The sequence below is a fragment of the Kogia breviceps genome, chromosome 2 (genome assembly GCF_026419965.1).
Source record: "Kogia breviceps isolate mKogBre1 chromosome 2, mKogBre1 haplotype 1, whole genome shotgun sequence".
Taxonomy (NCBI): domain Eukaryota; kingdom Metazoa; phylum Chordata; class Mammalia; order Artiodactyla; family Physeteridae; genus Kogia; species Kogia breviceps.
In genome coordinates, this window is record NC_081311.1 from 170,920,706 (window position 1) to 170,937,162 (window position 16,457).

Genomic DNA, 16,457 nt, shown 5'->3' on the forward strand with positions numbered 1-16,457 from the left:
TCTCTTCTTATTGTCAGTTTTGGCAAGTTGTATTTTTCAAAGAATGTTTATTTTATATAAATTGTCAGTTTTAGAGGTCTAAAAGTTTTTACAGTATCATCTTACTATCTGTGAGTTCTATGATATTGTTTATCTTTTTCCTTAATAATGGAAATTTATGTTTTTTTTTCTTTATCAGTCTTGCTAGGTATTTATCAATTTTATCAAGGCATTTATAGAACCAACTTTGATTTATATTTGTTTTATATTTATTAACTCATTGATTATTTTGCTCTTTATTTCCTTCCTTCTGTCTTTGCTGTTCTTTTCTAGCTTCTTGACTTTAGCTTTTCTGTTTTGCTAATATGTGCAGTAAAGGCTATAACTGTTCCATTGGGCACTGCTTTAGCTGCATCCCACATTTTTTGTTATTTTAATTATTTTTAAGTTAAACTATTTTCTAACTGCATTAAAAAAAATCTATGTATTATTCATAACTTTATTTCTTAATTTCCAAACAGCCAGGCATTTTCAAGATCTCTTTCTGTAATTGATTCCACTATGATCAGAGATCATATTCTGAATGATTCCAGACTTCTGAAATTTGGTATATATTCCATGTGTACTTGTAAAGAGTGTGTTTTCTAGTCTTTTGTGGTATAGTGTTTTATATATATGTGATATAAATAAATGAGGTTACTTTGTTAATTGTGCTGTTCGGATGATTTATATTTTACTTATTTCCTATCAAAAATCTCCCACTGTGATTGTGAATTGGTGTATTTTTAAAATATCTGTCCATTTTTACAGTATATATATTGAAGTTATGTTATTGTGTACATGCAGATTTAGAATTGTTTTCTTCCACTTGGATTGATCCTATATCATTAAGAAATGTCCCTATTTACCTTTAGTAATATAGATTTTTTAAATTGGAAATGAATTTACAGATTGATTGACTCACCTTCACTTTATATATAAATTGAAGTTTATAATTCTGTTGTTGAATTCACCAGGTATTATTACTTGAAGCCCAGCATAAAAACCCTTGGTCCCATTCTAATTCTCCTGGATTCTTTGGAAACATACTTGATTAAAGTGGCATCAACTCATATTCCTCTCCTAATCTTTTCTCAAGTTTGTGCTTGATCTATCTCAGTAAGGTGGAGGCCTGTTCTGAAGTCAGGGCCAGCTCATAATAATCTCTGTAGTCAGTACTGCTCTTTCTGGCTTAATTCTTTCCTTTCAGGTGTCAGTACTGCTCTGCTAGGTTTTGCTCAGGCATTGGTTTTGAGAACTCTTCTTCCCTACACTGTCTGTGGTTGGTTATTCAGAGACTCCTGTTCTCTGCCTGTACCAGTAGTCTCCAGGCCTGCTCTGACTGCTCTGTTTCCTGGGTGCATTCTGGGGCATCTGGTTCTATTTTGGTCTTGAGTAGAAGGGAGAGTAACCCCAGAGGATTAATGATAGAAGTAGTTAGTTAAAATGTGCATGCACATAAAAACTTCATAATTCTCTATCCAACCTGACACCTCAAGCTCCCTTTCTACTCTTTTTTTCCCACTGCTTCCCAAACCTTTGATTCCATAATTATGAGCAGTTATGCTCTAAAGCTTCTCTCACTTGTGAAACACTGGACACACTAACACAAAGGCTTTGGGGACTTCCATTATTGCCCCTTTGTGCCCTCTACACTTTGACCTCCGTGTGGTGCCCTATGCAGAGGGCCGTAGAGCCTCCAGGTTCACTAATGATGAAGCAACAGAGGCCCAGAGTAATGACGACTTGCATGGATCCATATGCTTAGTAGATAGAAATGGATCTGATCCCCTTCTTGGGTAATTGTGCTTTTTGTTAAGTTCTTTAATCTAAAAGATTTTCTGTGTTTAAAAAATGCACCTTGGCTCTGCTGTCTAGTAAGCATTTGACCTTCGGTAAATCAGTTCACCTACTCATGCCTTGTTTTCCTCATCTGTAAAATAGATTGATAACTATTTGATGAGTCTGTTGGAAGATAAACGAGTTAACTGTATAAAACATGCAGTACCTATTGCACCTGGCCTGTAATAGGCACTAAAACAAATGATCTGCTATAATGATGAAGATAATGATGAAAATGGTAAAATCTCATTTTATGGATACATCCCACCAAATTCATGAAGTTAAATTCTAATTTTCTGATAACTTCCATTGTATAATTAATCTTGTTGTGTTCCAGTGGGTAAGATTTTTCTTGTGAAAACATGAAGCCACCAAGAACCTAGTTACATTATTGAGCACTGTAAACACAGCCCACTCATAAACACAGCCCTTCTCCACCTTTTGGCTTTTCCTTCACAGCACTCTCCTCCTCACTTGAGAACTTGCTGCCATTCAGGCTATTTTTTCTTGTACCAGAGGCATTTTGCTGAGAAACTCTCTCTTGATCATTGGCATAATCTCAGTACTTGGTCGTCACAACATTGTAGTATCTGGCTTTCCAGTCTACTCCTCTACGTCTTGCAGGTGGAAAATTACTGTTCTTTGAAACTTTGGGTACTATACATTTTCTAGGGTATGGGGTCAAATTTTATGTCATCTGCCCACAGTGAAAGATATTTGTTGCTGTTAATATCAATACGTGTTTGGAACAATTTCTACGTTGATCATTAAAAGTACCCTGTAACTGTCTTCTTTCCATAGTGCATACCTTTCCCCCCCCCCCCCCATTTTCCAATTCATCCTTGTAGACTATTTTTAGTTTTCAAACTCCAGTAGGGTTTAAGTGAACTGTGCATTACTTAAAAAATGGATAAGATACTATCAGAAGTAGAGGAAACATAATGGGTATTATGTTATTTTTCAATACTTAAATGATCCAGGAGTGTAAGTAATACTATTTGTTGCATAGCACACATACTTTAGATATTTCCAAAATAATTTAGAAGTTATGCATATTTAGATATTTGTGCAATATAAAGGTAGATTAAATGTCACTATTATGAAAAATAGAGTAAACTTTTCCAAGTGATTAATTGGGTGAACCAAGACATATATGTGAACAACTTTTCATGTTTGATCAGTTTTATTCATGGTGGTAATAAAACCAAGTAAATGAAATGCAACATGTTGACTCTGATGTAATGGTTGAAATTTTTACATGCATAAAGGAGTCAGGGTAAATTTATGGTCTTATGATGGCTTGTTGGCTGCTAATATTGTGTATACTTTCTTAAAGTGATCTATAGCACCATGGCCAAAATGCCATGGGGACAAAATCACAGTTGGTACATACTGTGTTGATTTACCTCTCGATGTGTGAAATATTAACTCTGAGACTGCTTTCATACAGCTCATCAGTTTTTGTTCAGTGTTAGATGCATGCTCGTCATTGGCCTACTCTTTCCTTTGATAAAGCCATTTTATACATTCCAGTGTAGAACAGAGTTAAAATTGCAAGGAGTCTTTTTATGTTCTGGCACCATGTAGTTCACCTAGAATTTTTTTTCAGATTGAATTTGAATATACAATTCCAAAATGTATCAGATTACTTTTTCATTTGATTTTAAGTTTGTAAAACTTAAGTTCTGTACTCTTTTGAATCAAAACTGGAGATAAATATCTTAGTTTCAACTTCTGTGCCTGATTTTACAGGTCTTAGATCCTACAAGTATGTGTGAGGGAGGAATGCTATGTGACTTAACAACCCATTTTGCTGTCACTTGTCTGCTGTTCCCTTTGCCACTGATCAGATCCTGTCTCCTGCTATTTCCTGAGTTTCCCTAGTGTAAATCTGAGTTTTTGGTTTTCATCTCTCTGGGCAGGAAGAGAGGTATACCTTATATTGCAGTTGTTGGGGGTTTACCTTAGTCTCGGGTGACAAAATCTGCTTTTCCAAACAGTATGAGAAGAAAGCAGACAACTTGATGTCTGATTAAAAAAACTGAATATAAAAAATCACACTATTTAGAATACATCACCTTTTATAAACATGGTTAAAATCAACAGATTTCATCTGTAGAGCTATAATATATCAGAACCCAACTCTGTGGGAGTAATGGAAATTAATGAAATGGAACACTATGTAAGAAGAATTTTTTATAAGGAAAAATGCAATATTCTATAGGTTTCAGCCAGAAGTCCTGTGTAGATTTGGAGAAGTACTTTGCTTGTAGCATGGCCAGACTAAAAAAGATAACAATTCCCTTTTCTGTATATTCCAGTGTTTTGTCTACCAGAGTATCTTCACTATTTAGAATCTAGTCTGTTGTACTTAGCTTACCTTTTATAGCACAATTATCCTTGTGTTGGCAAAGCTCTTTGATTAAAGGATCTGAGCTATGGATGCTTTTCTTACTTGGTTGTATAGTCACTGCTTATATCTTTGTGATCTCTATATGGGCAAAATAGAATTGGGTTGTTTCCTAATAAATCATTAGTGTTTCCACCTATAAGCCTAGTATTAGAAGCAAAATAAATTCCTTTTGGGCTTCCCTGGTGGCGCAGTGGTTGAAAGTCCGCCTGCCGATGCAGGGGACACGGGTTCATGCCCTGGTCCAGGAAGATCCCACGTGCTGCGGAGCTGCTGGGCCCGTGAGCCGTGGCCGCTGAGCCCACGCGTCCGGAGCCTGTGCTCCGCAGCGGGAGAGGCCACAACAGTGAGAGGCCCGCGTACCGCAAAAAAAAAAAAAAAAAAAAAAAAAAGCAAAATAAATTCGTTTCATTCTGTTTGGAATCTTAGAACTCTTTAGATGCTCTATAGAAAACTTAATTTTGAAATGTAGAAAGATTACCTAAGGAGGATTCCTTCAGATTTTTTAAGCCTGTCACTTTATCAAGTTGATTACTGAAAAGCTATGTACTTGAGCTGCATATCAGTAGCCCTCCAAATAGTTGCTTTAAAAGAATTATTATTGATGAATTGGGAGATTGGGATTGACATATATACAGTAATATGTATAAAATGGATACCTAATAAGAACCTGCTATATAAAAAAATACAATAAAATTTTAAAAAAAGAATTATTATTTAATAGTATGTCCTTGCCTTTTACTGGGGGACAGCTACAGAGAAGGCTAAATAGCAACCATTTCTATTAGTTTTTCTAAAATTGCAATTGAATTCTGAGGGTTATGTTAGGGCTTACCCTTTACAAAGATTCATGTAGTAAAGGTTTAGAGCTTTATCCCAGGAAAACTGTTATGTCTTCTCACAAACTGGTATCTATTCCTATGGTGGATACTGGGTGCTCATAGCTCAAAAGCTTCCCACATTGAGGGACTTTCTAAGCATCACAGAACCAAATTGATTATAGCTTGGGTATTCTGGTAAAAACTATACTAATGTTTTTCTTCATTCATTGATTCATGTTCTTATTGTCATAATGGTTCACGTTCATATCTTTTCCAGAAATAGGCAGTATATAAGTAACTGAGCTGGATCAGAGCAGAGTATCTAGCTACATAACAAATTTTGAGAAAGTAATTCCTTTTCTTAAGCTTTATACTCCAGCAATTTTTAAAAAGCAATACTTGGAAATCCTGTAAATCACTACCCCAATTCAATGATGCCCCCCACCCTCCACCCCTGTTTGACTGTGAACATTGTTCTAGTTGCTGCCGTGCTTCAGGGACTGGAAATCAATGCTGGAGTTCTTGCTTCAGATGTCATTGCCAATCTTAGAGTTGAGAATATGTGCACAGCAGAGATAAAAAGAGTTGAAGAGGATGTTGGTTCTCTCATTGCATTTGTATATCCGAGGCGATGGCTATTACCATCACAGATTTCTGCCTTTTGATTTTTTCCTACAGCTTTAGGTATCTGTTTGAATTTCTAATCCCCAATTTCAGAAAGTACCCTTGAGAAGATCTTTCTTTTTCCAGATTATTCTTGGGATTACCTAAAGCGAAGGTTATTCAGAATTCCTTGAATATGCTTTACAAATGGCTGGGGCAGTTTATTTTTCCATTGCAATTAATCTTCCAGGAAAACTGATAAAATATGTATACATTGATTTACTGACTTAAGTTAAACAGGATAAACATGCCATAAATTTATCCCAATAAACAGATAACATTTGTTTTAGGTGTTATAATGATAAAACTTTTATCATTGCTAGAGCATATTTTTAAGGAGTCTATTTTTAAGATTAAAATGTATTTTACATTAAAAAAAAAAAGTTTTAGTCATGAAACTTCTTGGTTGTTCTACCACAGGATCCTGGGTACTGGGTGAAGATTCATCACTTAGAATACACAGATGGAGGAATCCTGGATCCAGATGATGTCTTGGCAGATGTCGTTGAAGACAAAGATAAGGTAGACGACTCTAAAAATGTTCTTCTTTATTTTCCTCTATCGAGCCACATGTTTTTCCAGAGATTGAGATCCTTAACAAACTCATGTGTCAATTATTGTTAAAAGATACCATCTGTTCGAGTTTTACCTAGACAGCCCACAAATCACAGTTCATCATCAGATGCTGGGAAAAACTTTGTTAAGGTTTGGGAGTCTCTTCATGGTGGCCTAATTAGCAGACACTTCATTCCCAAGAGTTCCTGATACGCCTCAGTAAATTAGTGTCAGGCTCTGAAGCTGTTGGAGTTCTCATTGTCATTGTTGGCTCTGGAGTTTATTCTTGGCCCATTAACATTCAACTTAATGCCTGAGATTTGAATGTGTTTCAAAGGAGAGTATACAGTGGGGAGCAAAGTCTTGTGAAGAACTGGGGTGAAGATTTTCCTTAAAGGAGCTGGCAAGCAACTATCTTGAGTGGTAGTTTTTGTTGTTATTGCTACAGTGAGAAACGCTGACTTTGAACATTTCAAAAAGTTTTGAACATGTTTTGCCACTTACTTGCGAATAATCCCATTGCAATTACCTTGTTTCAATGGCATTAGTCTTTTGATGCTAAACTGAAAAAAAGTGTAAAACTAAACTCTTCAGATGCAATACACTGGCTTATGCTGTTGAGATATATCGTTTTTTACTGCATCTGTGTTGGGCTCTCTGATCAATGGCTAATGTGTTCTCCAGAACTGAACTGCAGCTTTCCCCTGAAAGATCCTTGCTTCTAAGTTTCTTCTGCTGTGCATCCTTAGGCTCTTAGTACTAGGCTAATTTAAGTCTGTAAACATGTTTCTCTGTATTTTTATGCGATCTTGGGGTGGTTGGGTAGGGGTATTTGTGTGTTTTAATCAACTGGATTGGAATATAAATAACTGCTTTATTGAACTTAGGTACAATTTGCATTTTTCCTTTCCCATAAGATCTTTTTGGACCGTTGAAATTTACATTAGCCTTTGCAGACATTCTATACATTTATTTTCCCTGTTTTCTGTTGGAATTCAACTCTCCTTTGCTTTGCATTTTAATTAGCCATTTCATAAGGAACTTATCTCCCTAAATAGATTGTAAGCTCCTAGAGGACACAGACTGGGAGATATTAATTCCTTTTTGATCCTTGTATTAATAATATCTGGTACAATATTTTATCCAAACTCTATTTTCAAAGAACACTTGAGTTAGAGCAAGAAAGAAAGCTTTCCTGTCTACAGTTGATTCTTGCTGTTTGTGGTTTTGATGCACACTTATTTTTTGGTCTCATGGTAAATAATAATGTAGTATTTACCTTCATAACACAAGAGGAGGACTTTCACTTCTGTTTTTCCCTTTTTTACTTTTTTCTTCTCTACAGCTACCTTCTTCCTTAGAAATACTCTAGGTATTTGGGTTGTTTATTAATGAAGAAGGTCTTCCCATCTCCAGTGTCACTGAAGTCCAGTGTATTAAAATGAAAAGCTGAAATGTGGCATGTTTAAGAAGGGCCAGGAGAAAATGTCTTACCCCAGCCTCATCCAAGAGCTCATTACAGAATGGATGATTCCATGAATGGTGCCCAGGGAAGGCATTTGTCCTATAGAGAATTATTTTTAACTATCTTGGCATTGTACTTTGTAACCATAATTCATTTACTAGACACAGAAACAGCTTTATTATGTATAACCTTTTTTAAAAGGACTTCACCACCATTACTAAATAAGGTAGAAAAGTGAGATAATCAGTTAAAATCCTAGCAAAGAATTAGTCTATTTGGGTACAGGTTTACGCATTCCTTTAATCTACTTTAACACAGCTACATGAAGCCTAATTGGTATTCTGCAGAGTTGATAAGAATTTACACTTTTGATATTGCCAGAAATAATTGTACTCCCATTTTTAATTGTTTTAAAATAACGTAAGTGAAAAAGACAGCGTTACTTACTTATTTGTTTTTTTCTGACATTCTCTCTGCAGTCTTAACTTCCTTATGGTCCATTTGTCTAGTGTGGAAAGAAGTTTCTGCCAGCCTTTTTAACCTTTTTTGTCATTTTAGATTAAGCAGTAATTATATATGATGCTTGTGGTTGTTTAGTGACATTTCAAACTCTCCCAAGATCCTTTGAGATAGTATTGAGCTTGGATAAAACTACAGTTCTCCTCTTTTTCAAACTGGTTACCTAATCATCTCTTACATTTAGAATACATGGAGAAGGAAGCGCAAAGAGACGTGGGTGAATGTACGTAATCCTTGTGCTAAAGCTCGCATACCTCAGCTCTAGGAAAGACTGACTGCAGTTGAGAAATGCCATTAGGAACCACTGAAGGCCTAGCTGGAAAGGATGAGGCAGGAAAAACAGAAACACAGAATCGGAAAGCAGTGTAGGCTGAAGCTGTTTATGTAGTGTATGAAAAAGCCAACCAGTACACTTCAGTAGAGACTGAAGTTAGAGGTTAGATGGTATTCTACTTAAAAATCAGACAAGGGGCTAATAGATTTTAATGGCTTTTGTATAGAAATGACTCTCAAAATTTCTGGTACTGGAAGTGGTTTGTCTTTGGTCTTCTGTTATTCCTTTGGCCAACACAGTGCATAATGCATATGTGGTGTCTCTTTGGGCAGGTTTTGTTTTATTTTAACTTGATTTCCTATTAGAGCCCCTTCACAGGAGAAACAAGTTTTTGCCATATTGCACTATTTCTAGCCTGTATTTTGCCAAAATATTACTGGAGCAGCTTTGGCATTTTGCATCTTATGATAACTAGTATTTGTGCAAAATGTTGTGCTAAAACTTAACTATTTGTGACTGTCGTTCTCAAGTTTCTTCAGGTTTATGTATCAGTCTGCTTCAAGTTTTATGGGATAACTAGGAAGTTACAACTTTACGTGCATGTCTCTTCTCTGGATGCTCAAGGCTACTGACTTAGTTCACCCAATAATGACTTAACATTTCACTGAATGCTGACAGTGGCCCAGAATGTCTCTGGAACTTACATAATCTATTTTACTTTAGAGAAACTCTGCAGGCAAGAGCTATGTATGATCCCCATTTTTAATTTCTGAGAACACAGAAATTGAAAGTCACTTGCCAAAGATCACACAGGTAGTAAGTGGCAGATTCAGCCTCTGGAACCTAGAATTTAAATTTTCACACTCTATTTTGTTCTTCTACAATATGCCAAGGCAGTGTGTTTGTATGTGTGATTTCTAATTATGAAAATTCATTAATCATAAATAAGCATGAACTTGCTTTTACACAGTTATCACCATAGTTAAGAAAAGATATGTAATAGGACCATGGAGAATAACAAAATTAATTCAGAACTAGTATGCCATGCATGTATGTTTAACTCCAACTCTCTGTGCCTGCAGCATGCATCTGTACTGCAAAGGCTTGCCAGTTCTACCCCTGTTGCTTTCTTTTGTAGCTCCTTTTCCAGGATCTGGATTACAGGTACAGTTTAATTCCAAATGGACTAGTAGAATACATTTGGAGTCTAACCGTTATGTGCAGTTTCACATATGTAGTGTGCAGTATATGCAGGACACTATATTCTGTGCTATTTGCGGTAGGGAGGGCCCCCAAAGGTGTTCTAATTAGACATGAGACATCCTAATGCTCAGAACCTGTGAGTATCTATATTACATAGCAAAGGGTCTTTGAAGATGTAATTAAGTGAAGGACCTTAAAATGAGGAGATTATCTTGGAATATTTACATGTAAACACAAGGATCCTTATAAATAAAAGAGGAAGGCAGGAGAGTCAGGGTTAGAGACATACAGTGTGAGAAAGTATCAACTGGCCAATGCTGGCTTTGAAAATGCAGCCGAAGAATGTAGGCAGCTTCTGGAAGCTGGAAAAGGCAAGGGAACAGCTTCTCCTATAGTCAGAGCACAGTCCTGCTGACACCTTGATTTTAGCCCAATGAGAGCCATTTCAGACTTCTCACCTCCAGAACTGTAAGATAAATTTGCCTTGTTTGAATTCAATAAGTTTGAGGTGATTTGTCATAGCAGCAATAGGACGGTAATACACTGTCTCTTATCCTAGTTTAAACTTTTAAAGTGATGATGGTCTTCTCAAGTTTAATACTAACTCAGCTTTTAATATCCTGTAGGACAAGGAAAATATACTTCAGATCAGTTGATTGCTCTTTGCATTCCTTCCAAAATCTATCACAAATTGATTCTTAATTTATTGGGTGACCCTCACTCTTTGGGGCCCTGGATGTTAAACATTTTGGTAGTTAGGCTATTGTCTTTCTTGTGTGGCAGTCATTTCAATGCCATACCCAAGAGCTGTGTAATACTCATCAGTTTCTCATTGCAATATGTAAAGGCCCTAAGAAATCTAGAGACTGATGCTTAATAAGCCACTGCAATGCTTAATGTTCACTCATATTTTTCGAGTGTGAGAACCTCTGAGTATTGACCTTTTTTAATGATTGTTTTCCTAGTTAATTGTCTTTATTATTTCTTGAGTTGGTTGTAGAACACAATTGCAATACAATACTGAAATATGGCAATGTATAACTTCTATTATGTAAACTGGATTACTGCCATGGTTTTATTAAATATACAAAAGTAAAATTATGTGGTAAAGTGCATAGGGAGAATGTTTCTATCTTTGACTATCATAGGGGTTCATTTTGGAGAGATGCCAGTGGTTTTCCTGGACTCCTGCGAGGGCGGGTTTGCCCCCTCTGTCACCTGTGAGATCTGGTTCTCAGATATTACAGTTTCAGTTCAGCTTTATCCCTTATTAGTTATGTGTGCTTGGGCATGTTTCTTCACTCTTGATTTACCCATCTGTAAAATGGACATAAGTTAGTTTTACCGGGTCAGTGTAGGAAAACTACATAAACTATAAAAACTTTTAAGTCCAGTATGGTATATAGTTAAGCACTCAAATGTTAACTGTTATATCAAAAATAATATTTTGATAGTGTGATTAATGCAGTTTTTACCTGTGTGTTTTGATTTAACCATTAAATGTTTAAAATTTAGATACTGAAATATCCAACTATTTTATAGTACATTTTAACTTTTTAAAAAAACCTTAAATTTGTTTAAATGTTATTACATTGCTTAATAGTTTTATAGGAAGATATGATGATAAAACATTTAGATTAATATTTGAGAAATGAAAGTGCCAATATGACTAATTTTAAAATGAGAATGCTTTTATCAGGACATATTGTTTGATAATACAAGAAGCATTCAGGGATCTATTGTGGTTTTGAACTGGAGACTGGTTTACACAGTGAACTAGTGACCTAAAACCAGACACTCAGTCCTTAAGCCCACATTGTTTTCTGAGAACACTCTGTTGCCCTCTTGTGGAGTCCCCAGCTACCTAGAAACCAGCTCACAGGACATACTTCCTGATGATGTATTTTTACTGTGTTTTTAGTACAACCCACAGACACAGTCGTGGATAGTACAACCAGGGCTTATATTTCAACGAGTGGTTGTCATTTCTTCATGGTCAGGAACCATACTGATGATTACCTATGCTTGTAAGTTTTAGAAGGGCTAAAGCAAAATCTTTGCATTTGTAAAACTGTTTTTGTTTAGACTTCTTCCTGTCTTCCTGTTCACTGGTTGCAAGGTTACTGGCTAGTGGTAATAAAGTATATGACTTTTTCAGTATGTAGTTGAACAATTTGAGATGTATTGTGTTTTTCTGGGGATAGGGGATTCTAAATTAGACTCCTTAAAAAAAAAAAAAAGTCCTGTATTAATTACTTCATTTTTCAGTCCTAATTTTGCCTGTTAAAATCCCATTTCAAGGAGAAACACCTATTTCAAGCCCTTGATTTTTAACAAATCAGAATATGGTATTTTGGGGTTGTTTTCCTTTGGCTCACAGTTGTTGAAGTTTTGAAAGCACATTTGGGAGGAAGTTCGGAGAATGTTTCAGAAATAAGTGCAGAAGTCCAAAAGGATTATTTTGACCAAGAAACTCCATCTCAAACTTTTAAAGAGTACTCTCTGCTTATAGAAGTACAAAATTACAGAATTATAGAACCAGAAGAGACCTCAGCAATCATGTACCCTAACCCCATCGTCTTGCAAAGGAGAAATATCTGAACCAAGAACAGGTTACAGGGCTCCATATTCCCAGCTGATTTCTTTCCTGAGTCCAGTTCTGCATTTCCTCCCTGGGATCCTGATAACATCTGATTCGGATCAAAACTGCTCAATTTCCTGCTCCAAGTTGGTTTCCTCCACTGACTTCCTTATTCCTGTCAATAGAGCATCGTCTCCTAGTCTTCCAGGCTTGAACTTGCAGTTATTTAAAAAATATTTAATCCAATTTATTCTTTTAACATGATTCATGTATCTGTTCCTCTCTTTGCATGTCTACAGCTACCACATTTAAATCTAAAATAAAATCTCAGGCCGAGTTACTTAGTTGATAAGGAATTTGTAGACTTTTGTCTCCCTCTACACCCCTCAGCTATTCTTTGCCACAGGTGCACTGGGACACAGAGTGGCTGAGAGTTTGGATTCTGGACAGGCATAGTCAGTTCATCTCTTGGCTCTGCTATCTGTTGGCTTTGGGCAACTTACTTAATCTTCGTGTCCTTAGTTTTCTCATGGGCACTTGGAGCTAAAATAGTACTAATTTTACAAGTTAAGACATGAAGTGTTTAGAAGGGTACCTGGCTTGTAGTGAGTCATCAATAAGTGCTAGGTGCTATTATAATGAACATATTACTACTGTTATTAATGTAGATTACATTATTCTTAGAGTATTGCTTAAGTGGTACCATTCCTTCCAGTGTATGCTAAAGCAAGGCGGAAGCTCATGGCCATACATGTATTCAGAGGCCTCAGAATCCCTCCAAACTATCTTCCTCAAACTCAACCTTCTCAAATCTCAACAAGAAAGAAAATACTGTACTGACTCTTCCCTTAGGGTACCATGTGCTTTCTTGCTCCATGGCTTGCTTAATGTTCCACTTGTCTGGAGTGTCCTTGCCCTACACCCTGCGTACCCAAGGTTCATTCTGTATGTTGTAGAATGGAAGCTCCATGAGGAGAGGGTCTTGGGTTTTGTTCACTGCTGTTGTTCCAGGTGCCTGGTACCTCATAACTACTGAGTGAATAAGTATATGTATAAATGTTTTCAGGTCTTGAGCAAGTCATTTAACTACTCTACATGCTAGTTTTTTCCCTTGATGAAATGAGTGATTAATGATAACTTTTTCCACAGTGCCTTTGTTAAGGTTGAGAAGTTGTATGTGAAAGTACAGTGGAAATTATAAAATTCTTTGTACATGTGAAGACTGGTGTATTCCTGCTGCTCAGTTCTTAGCAGTCTTTCAAGATCCAGGTCCAATTGTATCTTTTTCTAGTTTGTTTGCAGACTGTCCTAATTCTGAATGAATTCTCTGTCACTCTGTGATTTTATAGAAATCATTGAGCAGTCTTTTAAAAAAAATATTATTGCCTAGTAACATTTATCAATTACCATCTTGAAATTCTGAAGAATTTTATTATGGTTTAACTTATTAAGTCTTAGTTTTGTCTCTCCAAATGTCTTGTATACTCCTTTAGGATTGGGATAATCTTTTCAAATATTTAACACCTGGACTTCTTACCTGTGGTTTGGTGTTTATAATAAACATGTTTGATTTCAGTTAGTGAGAGTTATAACTGGAATTGAAGGTTTAATTGTCCATCTTTTTTCTTCCACCAAACTATGTTGTGTCTTTTAAATGTTTTATTAGGAAGCCATTTGTAGGCATGTTTCAATCCCAGAGGAGCACTTTGGAATCAATGCCTTTGTGACCTTATTATGGCAAAGACAAATGGTGTTGGGAGAGAGTAACTGAAAGCCAGGTAATCCAGGTGATGGCTGCGTCCACTCCAGGTGATGGCCTGGTGCCTTCAACTTCCTTGGTTGGCAACAATAGTGTGTGTGTGTATGTGTATGTGTGTGTGAGTGAATGAGAGAATCTGTGTGCAGATGTGTGTGTGTGGGGAGTGTATATACTTGATCTGAGTGTGCTTGTTTGTTGTGCACATCTGTGGTGCAAAGCTTTCACTGGGGTTAGAAAGAAATTATCAAGCTTGATAGTGCTGTTAATTTAGCTAGGCATTTGAGTGCAGTCAAAAGTAAAACATAAGAAAATTTTTGACATATGTGTAAAACTTCAGATTTGGAGGGAAAAAGGCAATAAAACTAGAGATTATAATAATCCTTTCCTTAGAGCTAAAAATGTATTTCTAAAAAAAAAAATCAATGAGCATTTCTTTCTTTACAGCATGCCTTTAGCCATATGTTATTGGACCCAGTTTTACTAGTGTTCTCTCTTGCAATAGCTTCTTTTGAGGCTATTTGTATAGGTGTATCTATGCCCAAGAGTTATGTGACCATTATTATTATTTTTTAAATGCATCCATTTTTGATTATATAATGTACACATGGCAATCTCATTAAGGTATCTGAAATTACACCAAATACAAAGCTACTTAAGTTATAAAACATCCTCTCTGAAAAATGGTAAAGGCCTCTGAGTACTGATTGATCACCACATCATCAATAGGTAAGTGTGTATCGATTTAATCAGGTTGTGTCCCCTGAGTATCTAGCTGAGATCAGCTTTACTAAAACAATATTCTAGAGTGTTATGTGGGAGAGCTTGGGGCTTTGGCAGTTGGAGTCCAGGTTTTTCATATTATTACTCTAACCTCTTTCAACCTCACTTTTCTCATTTTAAAAAGCATCGACTGCTGTCCCACCAACCACACACAGTTGGTAGGAGGATCAAATGAAATTAAGTACCTGGTAACACTTTGAAGTATGTTGTACCAAGCAAATATAGCACTTTTGCCTTTATTCCCTGTAGCAGCTGTCCAGAGGTATTTAAGCAAATGTTTACTTGTAGTCCAGGACGGACTTGCCATGATGTAAGAACAGTGAGCCAGAGGAGAGGAATGGGAGAGAAGTTTGGAAGGAGAAGGAGGCTGGTTATGGGAAAAGAGAACAGTCTTTTCTTGTCATCCAATGAGGTGTTCAATGAGGGGGAAGGGACCTCTTTCACTAGGAAAGAGGACAGAGGTGAGAATAACAGGGAAAGGCAGGTAACTGAAAGGAGGAAGGTTGAATTTACCCTTAGAAATTTAATGGGTGGGAAGCAAAGATATCAGAGCTTCCAATTAACACACAAGGAAGGCATAAACTACAGTATAATGACAGTTTCCCAGACCTTCCACGATTCTGGAACCTTGATAACATTTGAGTGTATGTGTTCACTACTTAGTTCTTAATGATTAACAGGTTTCTTAAAATGGAAAGGAGCTAGGCGTTTCAGTGAAGGAGGTGGGGTGTCTCTGTTTTAGGGTAAGAGAGGTCTCAAGAAATAAAGTTATGGAAAGAAAAACACCTGTATACCTGGAATCTCATGGTTTAAGAAACAAAATGAAACAGGTCAACAGGGTTATATGCTCAGTACTGACAAGTGGCCCATGAAGCTTAAGCAACTATTTAGCTCCTTGGTATTTTCATCCAGAGATATTATCTATTCAGCAGTTTCATGGGAATAGCTCTGTACCAAACTCGTAGTTAACCTTTTACATTATTGGTTCTTCTATTTCCAGGAGCGCAAACTCACTCTATCTTATTAATTGGCTACATTGTAATGGACTTTTTGGGGGATGCTCTTGAAATCACATTAATGTTTATAACACTTCTATTGAGGTACTTGTTTAAATTACATCTACATTTACAGATGACTTATGTCTACAGATAAATTTTTAGTAAATAAGAATATTTAATTTCCTTAAATTTTTAAATTGTAGCTTTTTAAAGTCCTATAAGTATATAATTTTCTGTTTAAAGATGAAGCGTACTTCCCCATCATGAATATTGAAGCTTCACTCAGAGAATTTTGGCAGGATTACTGAACTTTATATTTGCTGCTTTAACTTAAGTTCTCTTTTTAGCTTCCCTTCTTTTGATGTTATGAATCAATTTTGAAGGATCAAGTGACATTTCCTTAGCAATAAAGAAGAAAGCCTCCTGTGCAGACTTTAATCAGAGGAGCAAAATAGCACAGAAGCCTGTTCGTATTTAATATCTTTATTAATCTCAATTCAAAATACGTTACAAGTGAAACATATATTTACACAATTCTTAACCATAAGCAGACCAGAAAGACTGCAAAA

General features: G+C 36.2%; 1 protein-coding gene across 4 annotated transcripts in view; it reads left to right on the top strand.

Annotated features, from left to right (window-relative positions):
• Positions 1 to 16,457, top strand: part of PARD3B (par-3 family cell polarity regulator beta) — a 1,061,783-nt gene that overhangs the window by 130,885 nt on the left and 914,441 nt on the right. For 3 of the 4 annotated variants that reach the window (XM_059054028.2, XM_067026649.1, XM_067026650.1), the window contains exon 2: positions 6,175 to 6,276. In XM_059054028.2, the coding sequence (XP_058910011.1) occupies positions 6,175 to 6,276 (102 nt within the window). Of the gene's footprint in view, positions 1 to 6,174; positions 6,277 to 16,457 lie in introns of those variants that run through there. The other variant, XM_067026651.1, reaches the window with a different exon arrangement.